The sequence below is a fragment of the Passer domesticus genome, chromosome 15 (assembly GCF_036417665.1).
Source record: "Passer domesticus isolate bPasDom1 chromosome 15, bPasDom1.hap1, whole genome shotgun sequence".
Lineage (NCBI taxonomy): Eukaryota > Metazoa > Chordata > Aves > Passeriformes > Passeridae > Passer > Passer domesticus.
The window spans coordinates 4,939,287-4,953,592 of record NC_087488.1 but is presented as its reverse complement, the minus strand read 5'-3'; the positions used below and the strand labels follow the sequence as shown (position 1 = coordinate 4,953,592).

The 14,306-nt window shown below is 37.3% G+C and overlaps 1 protein-coding gene and 1 long non-coding RNA gene across 51 annotated transcripts in view; one reads left to right on the top strand and one right to left on the bottom strand.

The window, feature by feature from the left end:
* RBFOX1 (RNA binding fox-1 homolog 1) overlaps positions 1-14,306 on the bottom strand; it is a 1,139,646-nt gene that overhangs the window by 40,526 nt on the left and 1,084,814 nt on the right. For all 50 annotated transcript variants that reach the window (XM_064390362.1, XM_064390361.1, XM_064390359.1 and 47 more), the window contains one exon: positions 7,445-7,577. In XM_064390362.1, coding sequence (XP_064246432.1) covers positions 7,445-7,577 — 133 coding nt within the window. The remainder of the gene's footprint in view (positions 1-7,444; positions 7,578-14,306) is intronic.
* On the top strand, positions 702-3,838 carry LOC135281489 (uncharacterized). Its single transcript, XR_010348109.1, has 3 exons — positions 702-909; positions 1,974-2,091; positions 3,605-3,838. It is a non-coding gene; the product is annotated as an uncharacterized LOC135281489 (long non-coding RNA).

The following is a 14,306-nucleotide window of genomic DNA, read 5'->3' as shown; positions in this document are numbered from 1 at the left end:
CAGGATAAATGACACAGTATGACAGAGACAGCTTAAATGATTACACTAAATAAAACTCCAACTGCACAACAGTGACCTAACAATTACACCCATTAGGTCATTCCTGCAATTTTGCATCCATTTGGCAGTTCTGCAGCCTGAAATGTCTATTTCCCATATCAGAATCAACCCAAGCTATTTCAAGGGCTAAATATATGAGCTAATAAAACAATAGGGATTTTTTGCAACAATATTTTCAATTTAGGAATACTATTATCTAGGAATAATAGTTATTACCATGTTGCTAACCTAAGCCATTTTGCAATTCCAACAAGAATTTTGATGTCAGAAATATAACTGACCTATTGAGGTCAATGACCAAACCCCACAGGGCTAAGCTGGTATGGGTCTAAGTCTGAATCACCTGAGAAAATCATAAATATGCACACAACAACAAGGATTAAAACCACACTGATGCTAAAAGTTCGCTAAGGAATAATAACAGGTGAAAACTCAGCTCCTCCTAAATCAGAGTGTCTGCCATTTGTCTCAGCAGGGTCAGACCTTTACTCATATGTCTTTCTATTTATTATGTCTGCAGAGCAAAACATGTAAAACCTGGCCTACCCTGGCAGCTTTCAGAGAGGGTTGTTGACTTACACTGCAGCATACCTTTATTTTGGTTAGGATACTCTGATTATTTTAAAACACTCCATGTTTTGCTTTACTTGTTTGCACATAAGAAATAAAGCACTCCACACGACTGTGAGGCAGGGGCACACAATCATGGACAGCATGGAAGGACTTGGATGAGATGACACACAAAGAATACTGAGTTTACTGAGTTTACTGTGACGCCACAGCCCCAGCCCTCAGGTGCTCACATCCCTGTGCCAATCCTGCTGGAGATGGGGGACGAGATGGGTTAAGGTAGTTTAGGTCCTACCTCTGTTTATAACCATCTAACTGCACTTCAATAGCAAATTAAATTAATTTTCCAAGTCAAGCTGTTTTGCCCATGATGTCAATTGGCATGAAATGTCCCTGTCTTCATCTCAACCCAAGAGCTTTTCCATCCTCCTTTCTCCCCCCGTACTCTTGAGAGGGGGAAGGAGAGCACAGCTGGGTGAGGGTCTGGCAGCCAGCCCAGGCCAACCCATCACTGTACATTCAAACATCCTACTCTCCATTACTATTAAACATTGCTATTCAGAAAATAATGCTTCTGAGAAAGCATGTGTCAGAAAGGGAAACTCTTTTCTTCCTCCTCTTGGTGATCTGTGGATACACAGCAAAGATGAAAAGGGGCTGATAAATGTTTCATTCCTAAGTGCAGCTGGTTGTAATCTTGGACAGGTTCATTCATCCACCCCAGTCTTCCTTCCAGTCATGTACAGACAGAAACTTATTTTGAGTTCTAAATGAAACCACTCCATAAATACTATGCTGAAAAATGTACCCATCACTAAAATGAGACATAAATGCATAACTCCATCATTAGACACGGCCAATATTAAGATGAAGTGACAGAATCAGGCAAATGAGTATAACAGTCCCAAGCAGGACTTGCACTACAAAAAAATCAGCTGATTTTATCTTATTTCCTCTCTATGATCTTGCATTATGCCAGTGATACTAAATAAAAACCCTTCTGCTTCTCCTTAAGTTTCAGAAAAAGTAATTCTTCACACTTCCATGGATTTTTCAGAGAATGTTTCCTCTATTCAGAGTCCTTGTCATTTGTTGATTCCTGATTGAATCTTACCAGTAGAATCCAATTTATTTTCTAACAGCACCCTTCATGGAAGTACAAGGTGTAAACCACCAACCACCAAGAACTAAGTTAGTTTTGCTTTTTCTTCCTTTAGTATATAAATTTCCGAGGGGTTTTTTTTTTTGTTTGTTTGTGTTGGTTTTTTTTTTTTTTTTTTTTTTGGTTAATTTGGTTTAATTTGCTTGGTTTATCACCCCTTTTTCTCTCTCTGAGGCTCTAGGCAGAAAACAAAGGGGATGTCTTGAGCACGGGAAGAGACTGCAGGCATCACACAGGGACCCATCTTAAAACAGCTCCTTTTACACTTTATATTTAAAAAAAAATATCCTGGTAGGCAGGTAAGTCTATTGGTCCGTGTAAAACAACACAGGGTTTTAAATAGCCACATTACTGAAATCTGAGTTACTTCACCCAAGGAATGGTGTTAATGTTCTTCCTGAAGGAATTAAAAAGAAGAAATTTGGGGGATTTATTCAGCTGTTTTTGATTATTTTATTGTGCTAAGGAAAACTCAGAGAAGTGAGAAATCTTGATTTAATAAGAAAATGTGCATGTAAATAATAGCATATGTGGCAATCATTTCCTGAAATTATTTTTATCTAAATAGGGAAATCTTTCCTCATCAGATATTATACATCTGACTTTCATGGGTTTAGCTCCCTTATTTAAGTCTCTGTGTCTTATAATTACTTTTTGTAAGTATATTAACACAAACTCTACTAGTTTAGATTCCACCTTTATAATATCCTGATAGAACTGCATCTGTCTTCATTATCATTTTTCTGTCCTCATCTTTCAAAAGGATTGAGTTGAATAATCTATCAATGACATAAAAAGACAGTCCCTGATTGCACAAAGCTCAGCTGAGAAACTTCCCAGCAGCTGAGGATCCCTGGCCACACACCTGGTGATCCACACCTGACCACACTTGTCCTGCCCAGGGCAGCACAGCCAGCCTGGGGCTCACCCAGCGTGGTGGATTCAAGGGAACAAACGGGCAGCACAGCCCTGATCTCCTGCCTGGGCACAGCAATGGGCACAGCTCACCATTGCCTCTCCAGCACAGCTACAAGAAAGCAGCTGAGGAACAGCAATTCTGTTTTCTGGTTGTTGGGGGGTCACCCTTACTGTCCAGCTCCTGGTCTGGAAATCACCTTTAACATGAACCCTTTATCTGGGGCCTTCATGAGACAAGTGAGAGAAGAGATGCAGCTACAGCCTGATTTAAACCAAAGACAGAACTAAAGCAACACTTTTCCACACTCTAATAACAGAGTTTTAAGTGTTGTAAACATCAAACTGAAACTCTTTTACGAGGCAGCTTCAACTTTTTAGAATCTTCTCTAATTCCAGTTTCTTGCCTTTCCAGTTTCAACAGTTTCTGCCATGGACAAGTTACATTTTCTGCTTTCTGATATTGACTGAGGGCATTGCTGCAGAGAACAAAGCTGCAGACATAATCAATATATGCTGGCAAAACCCATTTTTTGTTCCAACAATTCCACATATACACAGAGTCCAAAGTAAGAGGAAGTTCACATGAGCCCAAGGAAATGTAGTGGGAAAAACCCATAACAACCCCAGTAGATGTAGTAGCTCATACTAATGTTGTTAAATTTAGAATTCAGAAAAAGGGTTGGAAAATGAAGCTGTATTTTAATTTTGAATCAGTGAACAAGTAGCACTTGAGAATGTTTATTTTAACAAGAGGAACAGTTTCTGAATAGCCTCTGTTATTTCTCCTCCACATTCCCCACAAATTCGCAATTCTATTTAGGGTTGGGTTTGGGTTTTTTTTTAACTGTTCTTTTCAAAGAGAAAAAAACATATTGCTCTCCCCTGCTTTCCCAGGAAAGACAGCAGAGGAGGAGATACAGACTGAAAGCTAATTCTCTGTTAGCTTCATCAGAGCTGAAAGGAGCAGAGAGGGAACGTGAAGACAAAGTCATCACACACTAAACTTGTGAGAATTTAAAGCAAAGGATGCTGAAACAGAAAGGCTCCTCATTACTTTCACTACTCCTACTATTTACAACTGCTCTACTACCAGATATACCATCACTCTGGGTTTTCTTGACAACAGATCCTTTGTTTCCCTCTCCTGCCACACCATTTTGAGGTTAAGCTCCCCATGCAGTCTTCCAAACTCTAAATTTTAGTTTCAGTATTCTCACACAAACCAAGATTTACTCCCCATTTCAGTGTCGGGGGGTTTTACAATATATACATTAATTATATGTAGGTTTATGTAAGTTGCAAATTTTCATATTTCAAGGTATTAGAGACCATGCCACAGATGCTAAAAGTGAAGTACTGTCTGTGAGCTAATAAACAAGATGCTATCTCAAGGAATTGTGAAATGTCTCACTCAAAAGTGAAGGACCCATTAATTACTGGGGTAGTGCCATGTATCTCATGAACAGTAATTCCATTTTTAAATGACACACTTTAAAGCACACATGCTAATCTTTGATTTACAAGAAAATAATGGCCTTAAATATGGTTATACTCATCAATTTCCCTGGGACTTCGCAAAGCCTGTCTGCTGCTCCCCAGTGAGTGGGAGGCACAGCAGAAGACACCTTTCACTAAAAAACCACCATAACTCATCCTGCCACAAGACCTAGAGGTAGATCAAGGACTAAGGTTAATGAAATAAAGGAAAATTAAAGGAGGTAATTGCAATCTTCAATTTTATATTTTGCAACTAAACATAAGTTCTTTCTTGAAAGGAAATATTTTTCTAATTAAACATTGATGTACTTTAATGTAAATTTATTATTAAAATTATAGCTTTCATTATAGAAAATGTGTAATTTTTTTTAAAATTACTGAAAATACTTAAGTATAAAACTGTTTACTTGGCTGTAAGGCTGGGCCCCTTCCTTGAGTGAAAAATAATAAATTGCTACTAAATTGATTGCAAAACAGCATTCAAAACTTACTCCATTTTTCTTATCAACAAATGCTATTCCAAGTTATTTGCTTTCTTCTCTAAGCTGATTCATTCCTTGTGATCTCTTTAGTATCTTAGTAATTTTCCTTGACTTCTATTTACATTGTGACCAAAAACCACATTCTCATAACTTATTTTCATTGATTAAAGATTTTTTTTTCTTATGCTTATTGCTTCTTTGATGGATCACAGGATAGAATAGGTGAGGAGAGAACAAAGAATCACTCAGCCATTTCACGTGACATTCTTGTATCAGTGAAGATACCAACATGAGATCTAATATGCCAGGCCAAAGAGATGATGGGAAAATAAAACTTTATTACCCCAGCTGTGGATCAGGGCAACACAGATATGTAAAATTTCTGTACTGACCCATGAATTACAAAATGGGAAATTCAGAAAGCAGGGCCTTATTGGAAAGTACAGGTGGATGGAGAAACTTAAATATCTGAATAAGACCAACATGATTTAAGACAGGGATTAGTAATTGAAACCTTTTGCAGTGTCAAATTATGTTTAGTGGCAAGGTGAGCCCTAGATTAGCGAGGGTTCCTGACAGCCACCTGGAAGGCATCAGAGCGAGATGATGGGACCTGAGACAATGCAGGGCTCCCTCTGAAGCCAGATTTGGCACGAGCATGAAGGGAATGACTCCAGCCAGCCTGTCCAACCACCCTGCAGAGCAGTGTGAGTACTGAGCTGAGCTCCTGCAGACCAGTCCAGTTGGAGCACTGCAAGCCAGTTCACTGCTGGACCTGCCTGCAGAACATCTGCACTGACCTACAACAGAGTTCTCTGTGCTTACACTTCTAACTTACTGCTAAAGGTGCTGGCAATCAGCATGTGCTACTCTTGGAAATGGAATTCTTGCTGCTGAGTCACTGAACTAATTATAATAATGTGTATATCACCACACACATATACACATAGAGCACCCACATGTGGCCTCTTAAATTAAGGCAAATTTATGTTACTTACTTGGTAGAAAGTATTTACTCGTTTTGCAAATACTAACTAAAAAGCACTGTCCAATTCAAAAACTATCACACATCTGGTAATTATTTTTGCATATATCTTTATCACTTCGTATTTAACTAAAGTGTGATGTCATCATGAAATTGAGTGGCCCACCTTGTTATCTCACTTCATATTGCACTGTAGGTTCAAATTTCAGAATTTACTTTTAAACACAGTAGAGATGAAGGGTCCACTTTCTTTAGATGCAGTATCCATTTGGTAGCTGAGGAATTCTAATTCTTTCCATCTTTGCCATGTACAAATGCCTGGACTGACTAACTGAGAGTATGGCAGCAAAAGGATAACTTTGGTGGGACACCATCCTTGCCCAAAGGTAATTCAGGCAAACTTCAGAGAAGTGTCTTCCTCCAGTAGTGGTAATACTGTTTTTCTTAATAAACTAAACAAAACACTCAAATAAATCAACAGAATACACTTTTACAAAACAACCAGATTCTGTGGCATGATTTTTACATTAGTTTTTAGAATGTCTTATTTCTTTGAGATAATAACTGTCCAATGTGACAGAATGGTCAAACTGCCTGTATAAATAAATCCCTGAAAACTCAGGCCAAAGGCTGACTGATGAGATTACCAAATTTGTGAGGAAAAAAAGATTCTCCTTTTGGCTTAATGGAAGCGAGGTTTACTGAGAAACTGTGGGAACTGGTGCAGGGCACACATCAGCTGCTGGAATGGGGCAGGGGTTGTGCTGGCAGCTCCTGCACAAGGGGACATCCCCAGTGGGAGCCAAGGAGCTGCAGAACAGGATTTCAGTGAGGGCAGGGAGAGAGAAAAAGAGAGAGAGAGAGAGAGATCATCTTCTCTCAGTGCCTGTGCCAACCCTTCCTGACCCTTTCCCAGAAAGATCCAACAGCTCTGCAAAGAGGTAGTGGCAAATCAAGTTTTTATGACAAAATACTACTCTAGCTATGTTTTCTGATTTTACAGAGTTCCTAATTTGTTGACAGCTGAAAATCTTTTGCTAATGTTATTAAGGTTTTTGTGTTACATGCAGCATACAAAGCCTTTCTGTGTCAGCCTTTGCAGAACTAAAGGAAAAACTGTTTATTCTTTCTTTCCCCCAAAAATACACATAAAACCCAAACAATCTTCTGAAATAAAGAAGATTATAGAGTTACTAGAAATTAATACTAAGAATTCCTCTTCTTGGTTCCTCAGTTTACTACTTGGTTTTAGTAAATGCAGGTTACTGAGAGCAAAACCTTAAGGCATAATTTAAGCAAAAGTACACAAAACCCATGGTCCTGAGAAGAGCACCCCAGATTTCTATCAGATGGCAACTAGAAAAACTAAGCAAACTGCACTTAAAAAAGAAAAAAAGGTATAAAAAAAATCCAGCACTAAGCCTTCAGGTGCAGAGACAACTTTCAGCAGGCGATTTGAAGAAAAAGAAGTTAACTCGATCCAACCTCCTTAATAACCAGATGTTTGCAATCATCAAAAATATACCTTTAGCCGAAACAATCTCCCCGTTCCGGAGCATTCCGTTTGCGGGAGCATTTACATAACAATATGTGACATCTGAAATGCTTAAGGCCACCAAGCATGGCAGTACAAATTACAGTCATTTTTCAAGCCGCTGTGCGAGGCGCCAGTGCCGGGCAGGCACGACCCGCATGCAGCAGGGCTGGGAACGGTGCCCAGGCTCCTGGGATCCATGCTGAGCCAGAGGTGAGGGAAGCAGAGCTCCTTACCCGCCGTAGGCTGGGATGGGAGGAGGGGGAGCTGCTGCTCGGAACGTGTTGTACACCGTGCGGCCTCGGCCTCGTAGGTGGGCACCTCTGTACGCGGCGGCTGCGGTCGCAGCAGGGTAGGGAAATCCTGGCACTGCAGAGGGAAAAAAACAGGGATTAGTGTACAGTGTCCACATTCTGGAGCAATTCTGGAGTTGTGATGGTGTAAAAGCTTGCCTGTAGCTGGACAAGGGAGTCGCCAAAGTGTTTTAGCTCAGCTTTTCACACAAATCTCTGCGTGCAAAGAGCAGGCGGCAAACTGGGAATTTGGATGGCAGCGTCATTTATGGCTCTGAGTTTCTCAGAAGACACTAATGAAAAGGGTGTTGACTGGTTCAGCCAACACTACTACCAGGAGACTCCCGAGGTCCAAGTTCAGGCTCAAATTTATAATGTCAGAGATATCTGCATCACATTATTGGATCTGTCTTCTAAAGTCAGCCCTGTTTTGAGTAGGGGTGAGACATTAGAGACTTAGGTGACCTCAAGTCATTTAAATTATCCAGTGATATTGCCAATTGAACAGAGCTTTGCTGTTGTTCAAGAGTTGGATTATTAACCAGCTCTTAACTGTGTAATAAATCAAAGAGTTTTTCCTCTCTTTTCTCATTTTTGCACCATGTACATAACAGTAAGTTTCAGTCCTTCAAAGGAAACAGTTGTATACCTTAGGAACACCTTTGAATCCCCATAATATTCAGACCAAATAGAAATAACTTAACCATACAACAAAAAAATTAATTCAGACATATTTGTATTGTCATTGGATCTGTGAACATTAATTACCATTCCATGTGAGACTTAAAATATTTTAATCAGAAATTGAACAGTAATACAGTATTAGAGGTTTTCCTTTTGTAAAAGTTCTCTCTTGATAATTTTTTAATTGAAAAAAAAAACAAAAAACAAACTCCAAAACAAACAAACAAAAAAAAAACTTCCCACTTCTCTGCCAATTTTTAAGCAGTGCTTCATTACCTCATTTCTCCTTTGTACATATATTGCATGTCAATTTTAGAACAGGTATGAATGAATCAATCAGTGAGACAGATAAAATCAAATCCAGCTCTGTTGGCATCAGGTTACATCAAATGTACTTCACTATGTTTAATTTTTTTTTCAGTATGTAAATAAAAAAATGAAACAAATATTGCTTAGCAAAGCCCTAATAAAAAGCAAGCAAATAGAAATACAGTTGTATAATGATTTTCACATCTGAAATATTGATTTCAACCCTCACTTAGCATAAAATTTTAAAAGAAGCCTTGAATTTGAAATAAGACAATGAAAAAATTCACAACTTTTAGGCCTTGCTTGCTGAACATGTGAAGGTAAATACTGTAATTATGGTGATTTCTCTATTACTGCCTTACTGCTGTGGCTCTGGGGCTTTGCTAGGTCCTTCTCTTTGACAAAAAGGTTACACAGTAATTCTGCAAAGATTTACATGCCTGTGATACAACATAAAACAACCTTATGGCAATGCAAATAAATTAGATATGTCTTAGAAAGTGCAAATACCATATTCTATATGGAATATAAAAGGAATGTGTCAAAATCATAAAGATGAACTTGCAGAACTGGATATTCTGTTGATAACTTTGCAAGCAACTGCATTTAAGAATTCTTAAAGGAATTGTACTGGAAAACATTTATTTTAAGGAAAAACAACATATACATCATCTATGTGAAATTTGGATGCTGTAAGTACTTTTGCATATTCAACAAGACTGAGTATTGACCAGGTAAACAGAGTAATGACAGAGTTATGATCTGCTGCTAAAACCATGTAACTTCTGTCCTTTTCCTTTCCAAGTATACAGCCTTGTATAAAAACTAATACAATCTGCAGAGGAAAATGCAAAATACAGTTTTACATAATGTTCAAAGAACTACAGACCTACACTCCCTCCAGTCTAACAAGTTTTCTTTTCTTTCTTTGTCCAGCTTTTGCTCCTTTCCAGTTACAGGTGGAGGACTGGATGGAGAACTGACCTAATCCAGGGCAGTTATCTTTGTGTAAGAGTGATGTTCAGCTGCAGTATGCCTGTCTTGGAAAAATCACTCCTTTCCAGCTAACAGGCATTGCTAGAAGTAAGTTTCTCCAATAAACTGATTGTTAATTTGTGTCTTAAAAAAAAAAAAAAAAAAAAAAAGGCAACTAAATAAAAAGAAACAAACCAGTGCTCAGAAGAGTTTGCTTAAGCAAATGAATGGAAATGGATTTGAGAGAATGACCAGGAAAAATTGATATCTGAAATGGTGGACATGTTAAATGATCAAGGTTAACCTTTAGGGACACTCTTAAACTGTCAAAATCAAGAGACATTTCACTGACCTAAATGGCAATTACCAAAAATAAAAGAAAAAAATCATGAAGGCAACCTTAAAATTTCTTCACTTGCATCTGTAGTTTTCTAAATATTGATAGAAAACACACTTTCACAACAAGAATAGAAGTGATAGAGAAAATCCAGCAAACTCAAAAACAGCCTAAGCTCCAGCAATGTATGTAACACCATTGTGGGCTTGGAAGACGTGGTCTGGAAGTCCTGCCCAGAGCTCTATTCCAGTAATTAATTCTTTGTAATGAACATCTACGTTTGGCAATATTTACAGCAGTTGTTCTTTTAGGGTCCTAAGCAATAATTAAAACCAATGGAATTGTTGGGAGACACTGAGGAAATGCCTCAGAGAAACAATGAACCCCCAGCGTGGTTTGTGAACATTTTTTCCTTTGAATTGTACCATTCAACCAGCTTTCACACAGACATATTAAGATACATATTTTGCAACAATTGAGCATTTATCCTAAATTCTCTTTATTCTTCATGACAGTCGCACCTTGGAAAGAATTACAAGGAGGGTCATTGACCTCAAATCCTTGACAGTGAATGCTTTCCAGAAATAAATGCCACTGGGAAAGCAGAGTGCCCCACCAACAAATGAGTCAAAAATAACTTTTATTAAATTATATTTTTATGAGAAAGAAGGCATTCTCTTAATAAAAAAAGAAAAAGGAAGAAAACAGAAATAGCAGGGAGAGTCACTTAGTCGATAAGAATTTACCAAATCCAAGACCTGTAAGGAAGGTTCAGCAGTCATGGGAAATGCTAAGACAAGATTGTGATTTTTGAATCATTTTCAAAGGATCTGCAATTGAAAGGATGAGTTTGAATGAGAAGCTTGAAGTAATGTAATTGTTTTGCTACGCTTGCCTTACATTGCTCTCTTAATAAAGTCACAGAGCATGAAATGTCTAAAGTAAAGCAAAGCACTAAAAAACTTAAGATACGATTAGTGGAAGGCAGAGTAGTGAGGTATAGTTCTGTCAGGAAGAGAATCAGACATGATGGAAACTAAAGATGGGACTAAGAGTGGCGTTGCAAGGCCTTACAATCAAGTGAGGTCAACAGTTGAGTTTATTCATAACAGAATGATATCCATCCCAAAAACTGATTTGGGTCCATCTGAAAATCAGAGTATCTGAAAACACACTTTTTATTGGCAGGTAGTAATATTAGAGATTGAGATTGCAGGTAAAATAATCAACAGGTTTTGTTGCCCTGGATTTGAGTTCAGAAAAAAATCCCATAATGCTCCTTCAGCCCAGCTGAGAAATCAGATGGGTAGGAATATGTAATAACCACAGAATTTATTTTGCTACCAAATTTTTAATATCCTCACCCCAAAATAACCAGCAGAAGTGGCAGCATTAGAACACAACTGAAGAATGGACTTCATAAAAAGAACTTTATGAAAAGGGCTGTCCTATCAGGAAGCATTAAATGCTATTAACCAGTCCCAAAAGTAATGAAGATAGTAGCCAGGAGGGGTAGAGGTTTTAATGACTTACAGTTTGTAGGTCAACCTTCCTTAGTGCCTCAGTGCCAAGCTGCTGAAACCCAGTCAGTGAAAATGCTATTATAAAGGGGTTGAAAATGTGTTTGACTCTCAGCAGGGAAGCATCTGAGCCCACTTCTAAGCAAAAGTAGCTTAAATTCATCAAAGTAATTTGATGACTGGAATTCTTCTGATCTGTGACTGAGAAAAGGCAGATTTCTCCAAATGCATGTTGATGATAGGAGGTGATAACACGAGGTTATAAAAAGAAAGACTTTTCTAAGGACAATACATAATCAAACATCAAGCCATCGAAAACAATTTACATTTTCACCTAATGGCCCCATCCATTCTATAGATATTCATTCTGCTGTTCAAATATGAATGAGACTAAAAGCACAAAACTCAGTCCCTGCAGTCACGCAGCAATTTAAATTTTTCAAGTTAAAAAAATTAGAGTATAAATAATATGCTGTGGAAATCCTTGGCTTTGCTTAATATAATTATCCAAAATCATACACATCATCTACTACAGCCTAAATGAAATTGTTTTAATAACATTATGCTGGTAAGATTTCTTCTTTAAACTTCTTTGTTCTATTTTTATACTTAGGGGGATACTATTTTAAAATGTATTATTACAATTAATCTTGTCTAAAAAGTTTTTTCTTCTTACACTTTGTAAACATGGAATCATTGTCACTTCAGTGAACTTCAGTTTAGACCTCAAACATGAAATATGGCCAGAAAATTGCCACATTTAATCAAATAGAAAGGCCTTTGGAATTAATGGGATTCATAGTAGTGTATCAGCAAAATTTAGATAACTAATGATTTTATAGAAAAAGCAAATATGAGCATAAGGAAGAAAAACTTAATCTTTGAGTTCACAGATGAAATTTAATCAAATCTTAATTTTTCCCTGAAGATGTAATATAAGCATTTGTTTTACTAATCTCTTATTAAATGAACACGACAGGGAGGTGCACATTGTTGGCACCATATCTCAGTGCAGGTCTGGGAAAACAAAGACTGAAGGAACAATGAAAAGCCTGAGTTCCCAAGAAGAGGAATATAACCTGGAAAAAAATACTTAAGGGTTATACACTGCATATTAAAGTTTAAAAGCTTTGGGATAGATGAAAGAGCAGCAGATGCAAAAGACAACAGGGGGCAGATTTTGTATCAAAGCCATAAAAATATACAGCCACTTTAATGGGCAATTATTCTTCACATTTGTGCTGCGGTTTGAATTTGTATGAGGGTGCCATATGCCCCAAGAAAGGTGTGCCATCAAAATGGATGAGCAGATCTACCTCTCATCACTCCTAATCTCTCCTCCTCTGCACAGAGTAGCGGGTCATCTGCCACCAAGAGTTTGCAAATGTTTTATGGTGAAGAATTTTAATGTTCCGTCGTGTTTGAATCGGTTTATCGCTAATTTACTGCGGCACAGTTTAACTGCTAGAGAGACAGGGAGACACATTTACATCATTCCCATAGTTCAGGAGGATCCCCGTTGAGGAAACACAATAAATTAAAAACAAAGAGATATAATGGGTGGCATGCTGAGAAAGGCTAAGCAGAATAATCTATATGATATTATCTGAGATTTTAGGAATGGAATCAGCAGTTTATCCCAATGTGTGCTGTGTTCTCCCTTCACTGTAATAGTAATAAGTATTATTAAGTGGCATTCTTTGAATGAATTATAAACACTGTGCTAAAGAGGATTTGTGCATTTAAATACACAGACCAAAGCACACTGCAAGCAAAATGTAAGCTCTGTTAATACAGATTTAACATGAAAAGGCATTTAAATTATATATAAATATATGTATTTACACATACTTCAAATTCAGGGTAAAAATCTTCTTTAGAAAGTTCACAGTGTTTAAAATTACAGGCTGAAAATACATTTCTTCTGTCACTGTTGTGAGATGATTTTTCCTGGGATCTAGTTGTGAATTAACTGCATTCAAAGGAAATTTCCCATATATATCGAACACACTCACAACTGGTCACTTCTATTTCTTTCTCTCACAAGCCATTTATTTTTTGAACCATACTTTGAATTACAGACCAATTATTTCCTTACGATTGTAAAAAAATACATGCCAGTATTATACACTGTTGTTTAGGAATGAATAAATCTGTATTTTGGAGAAACCCCTACTTATAGGACATTCTCATTTGAAATGCATTAAAAAGGAAAACAAAAATCTCTAATTAATGTACAAGTCTAATCACCATTCTCCACATGGAAGAGTAATTTTTCACTGTTCATTTGCTCAGTGTAATCTCAAAACTGACATAACAGAAAAGCAATGGCCTATAAATCTGCTCTCATTTGTTTCTTTAATATTCATATTCCATTGAACTACAGCTGCTTGTTGCTGCAGTCTATTACAACATGCAAAACTGTCGATAAAAATATTATGAAAGGCAAGATGTGTTTCTTCATGGCTCTGTGTGCCATTTATTTGGAAAAAAATAACAACAAATGACTCATGGATTGTCCCTTAGTTTGCTGCACGCTGGGCGATTAGTGATTAATTACCTTGCTGCAAATTGACATGGCACAAGGAAATTGACACAGCTCTGATTAATTAACTTTTTTATGCAAGACAGTTACTTACAAAACACTGCACACTGTAATTGAATCCCTTTACACAACACTACTGCATTAAGTTTCCTGTCAAATCCAAATTAGCACAAAATTTCACATAAATGTGGTGAAACTTTTTATACTGAGATACATGCAAATATTTCTAGAAAGGGGACAGAAAACTGCTTTAAAACACCCTTTTCAAGTATTTCAGCCTCAGACGTGGGAAGAATCAGATTTTTAGAATTTTCCATACCAAACCATAATCAAATGCACACAAAAACCCCATAAACTAAATATTTCAGTAAAAAGCAATCTACTATTTATTCCTATGTTAAATTATGGGAAGACCCTTAACTGTTCGAACAAAAC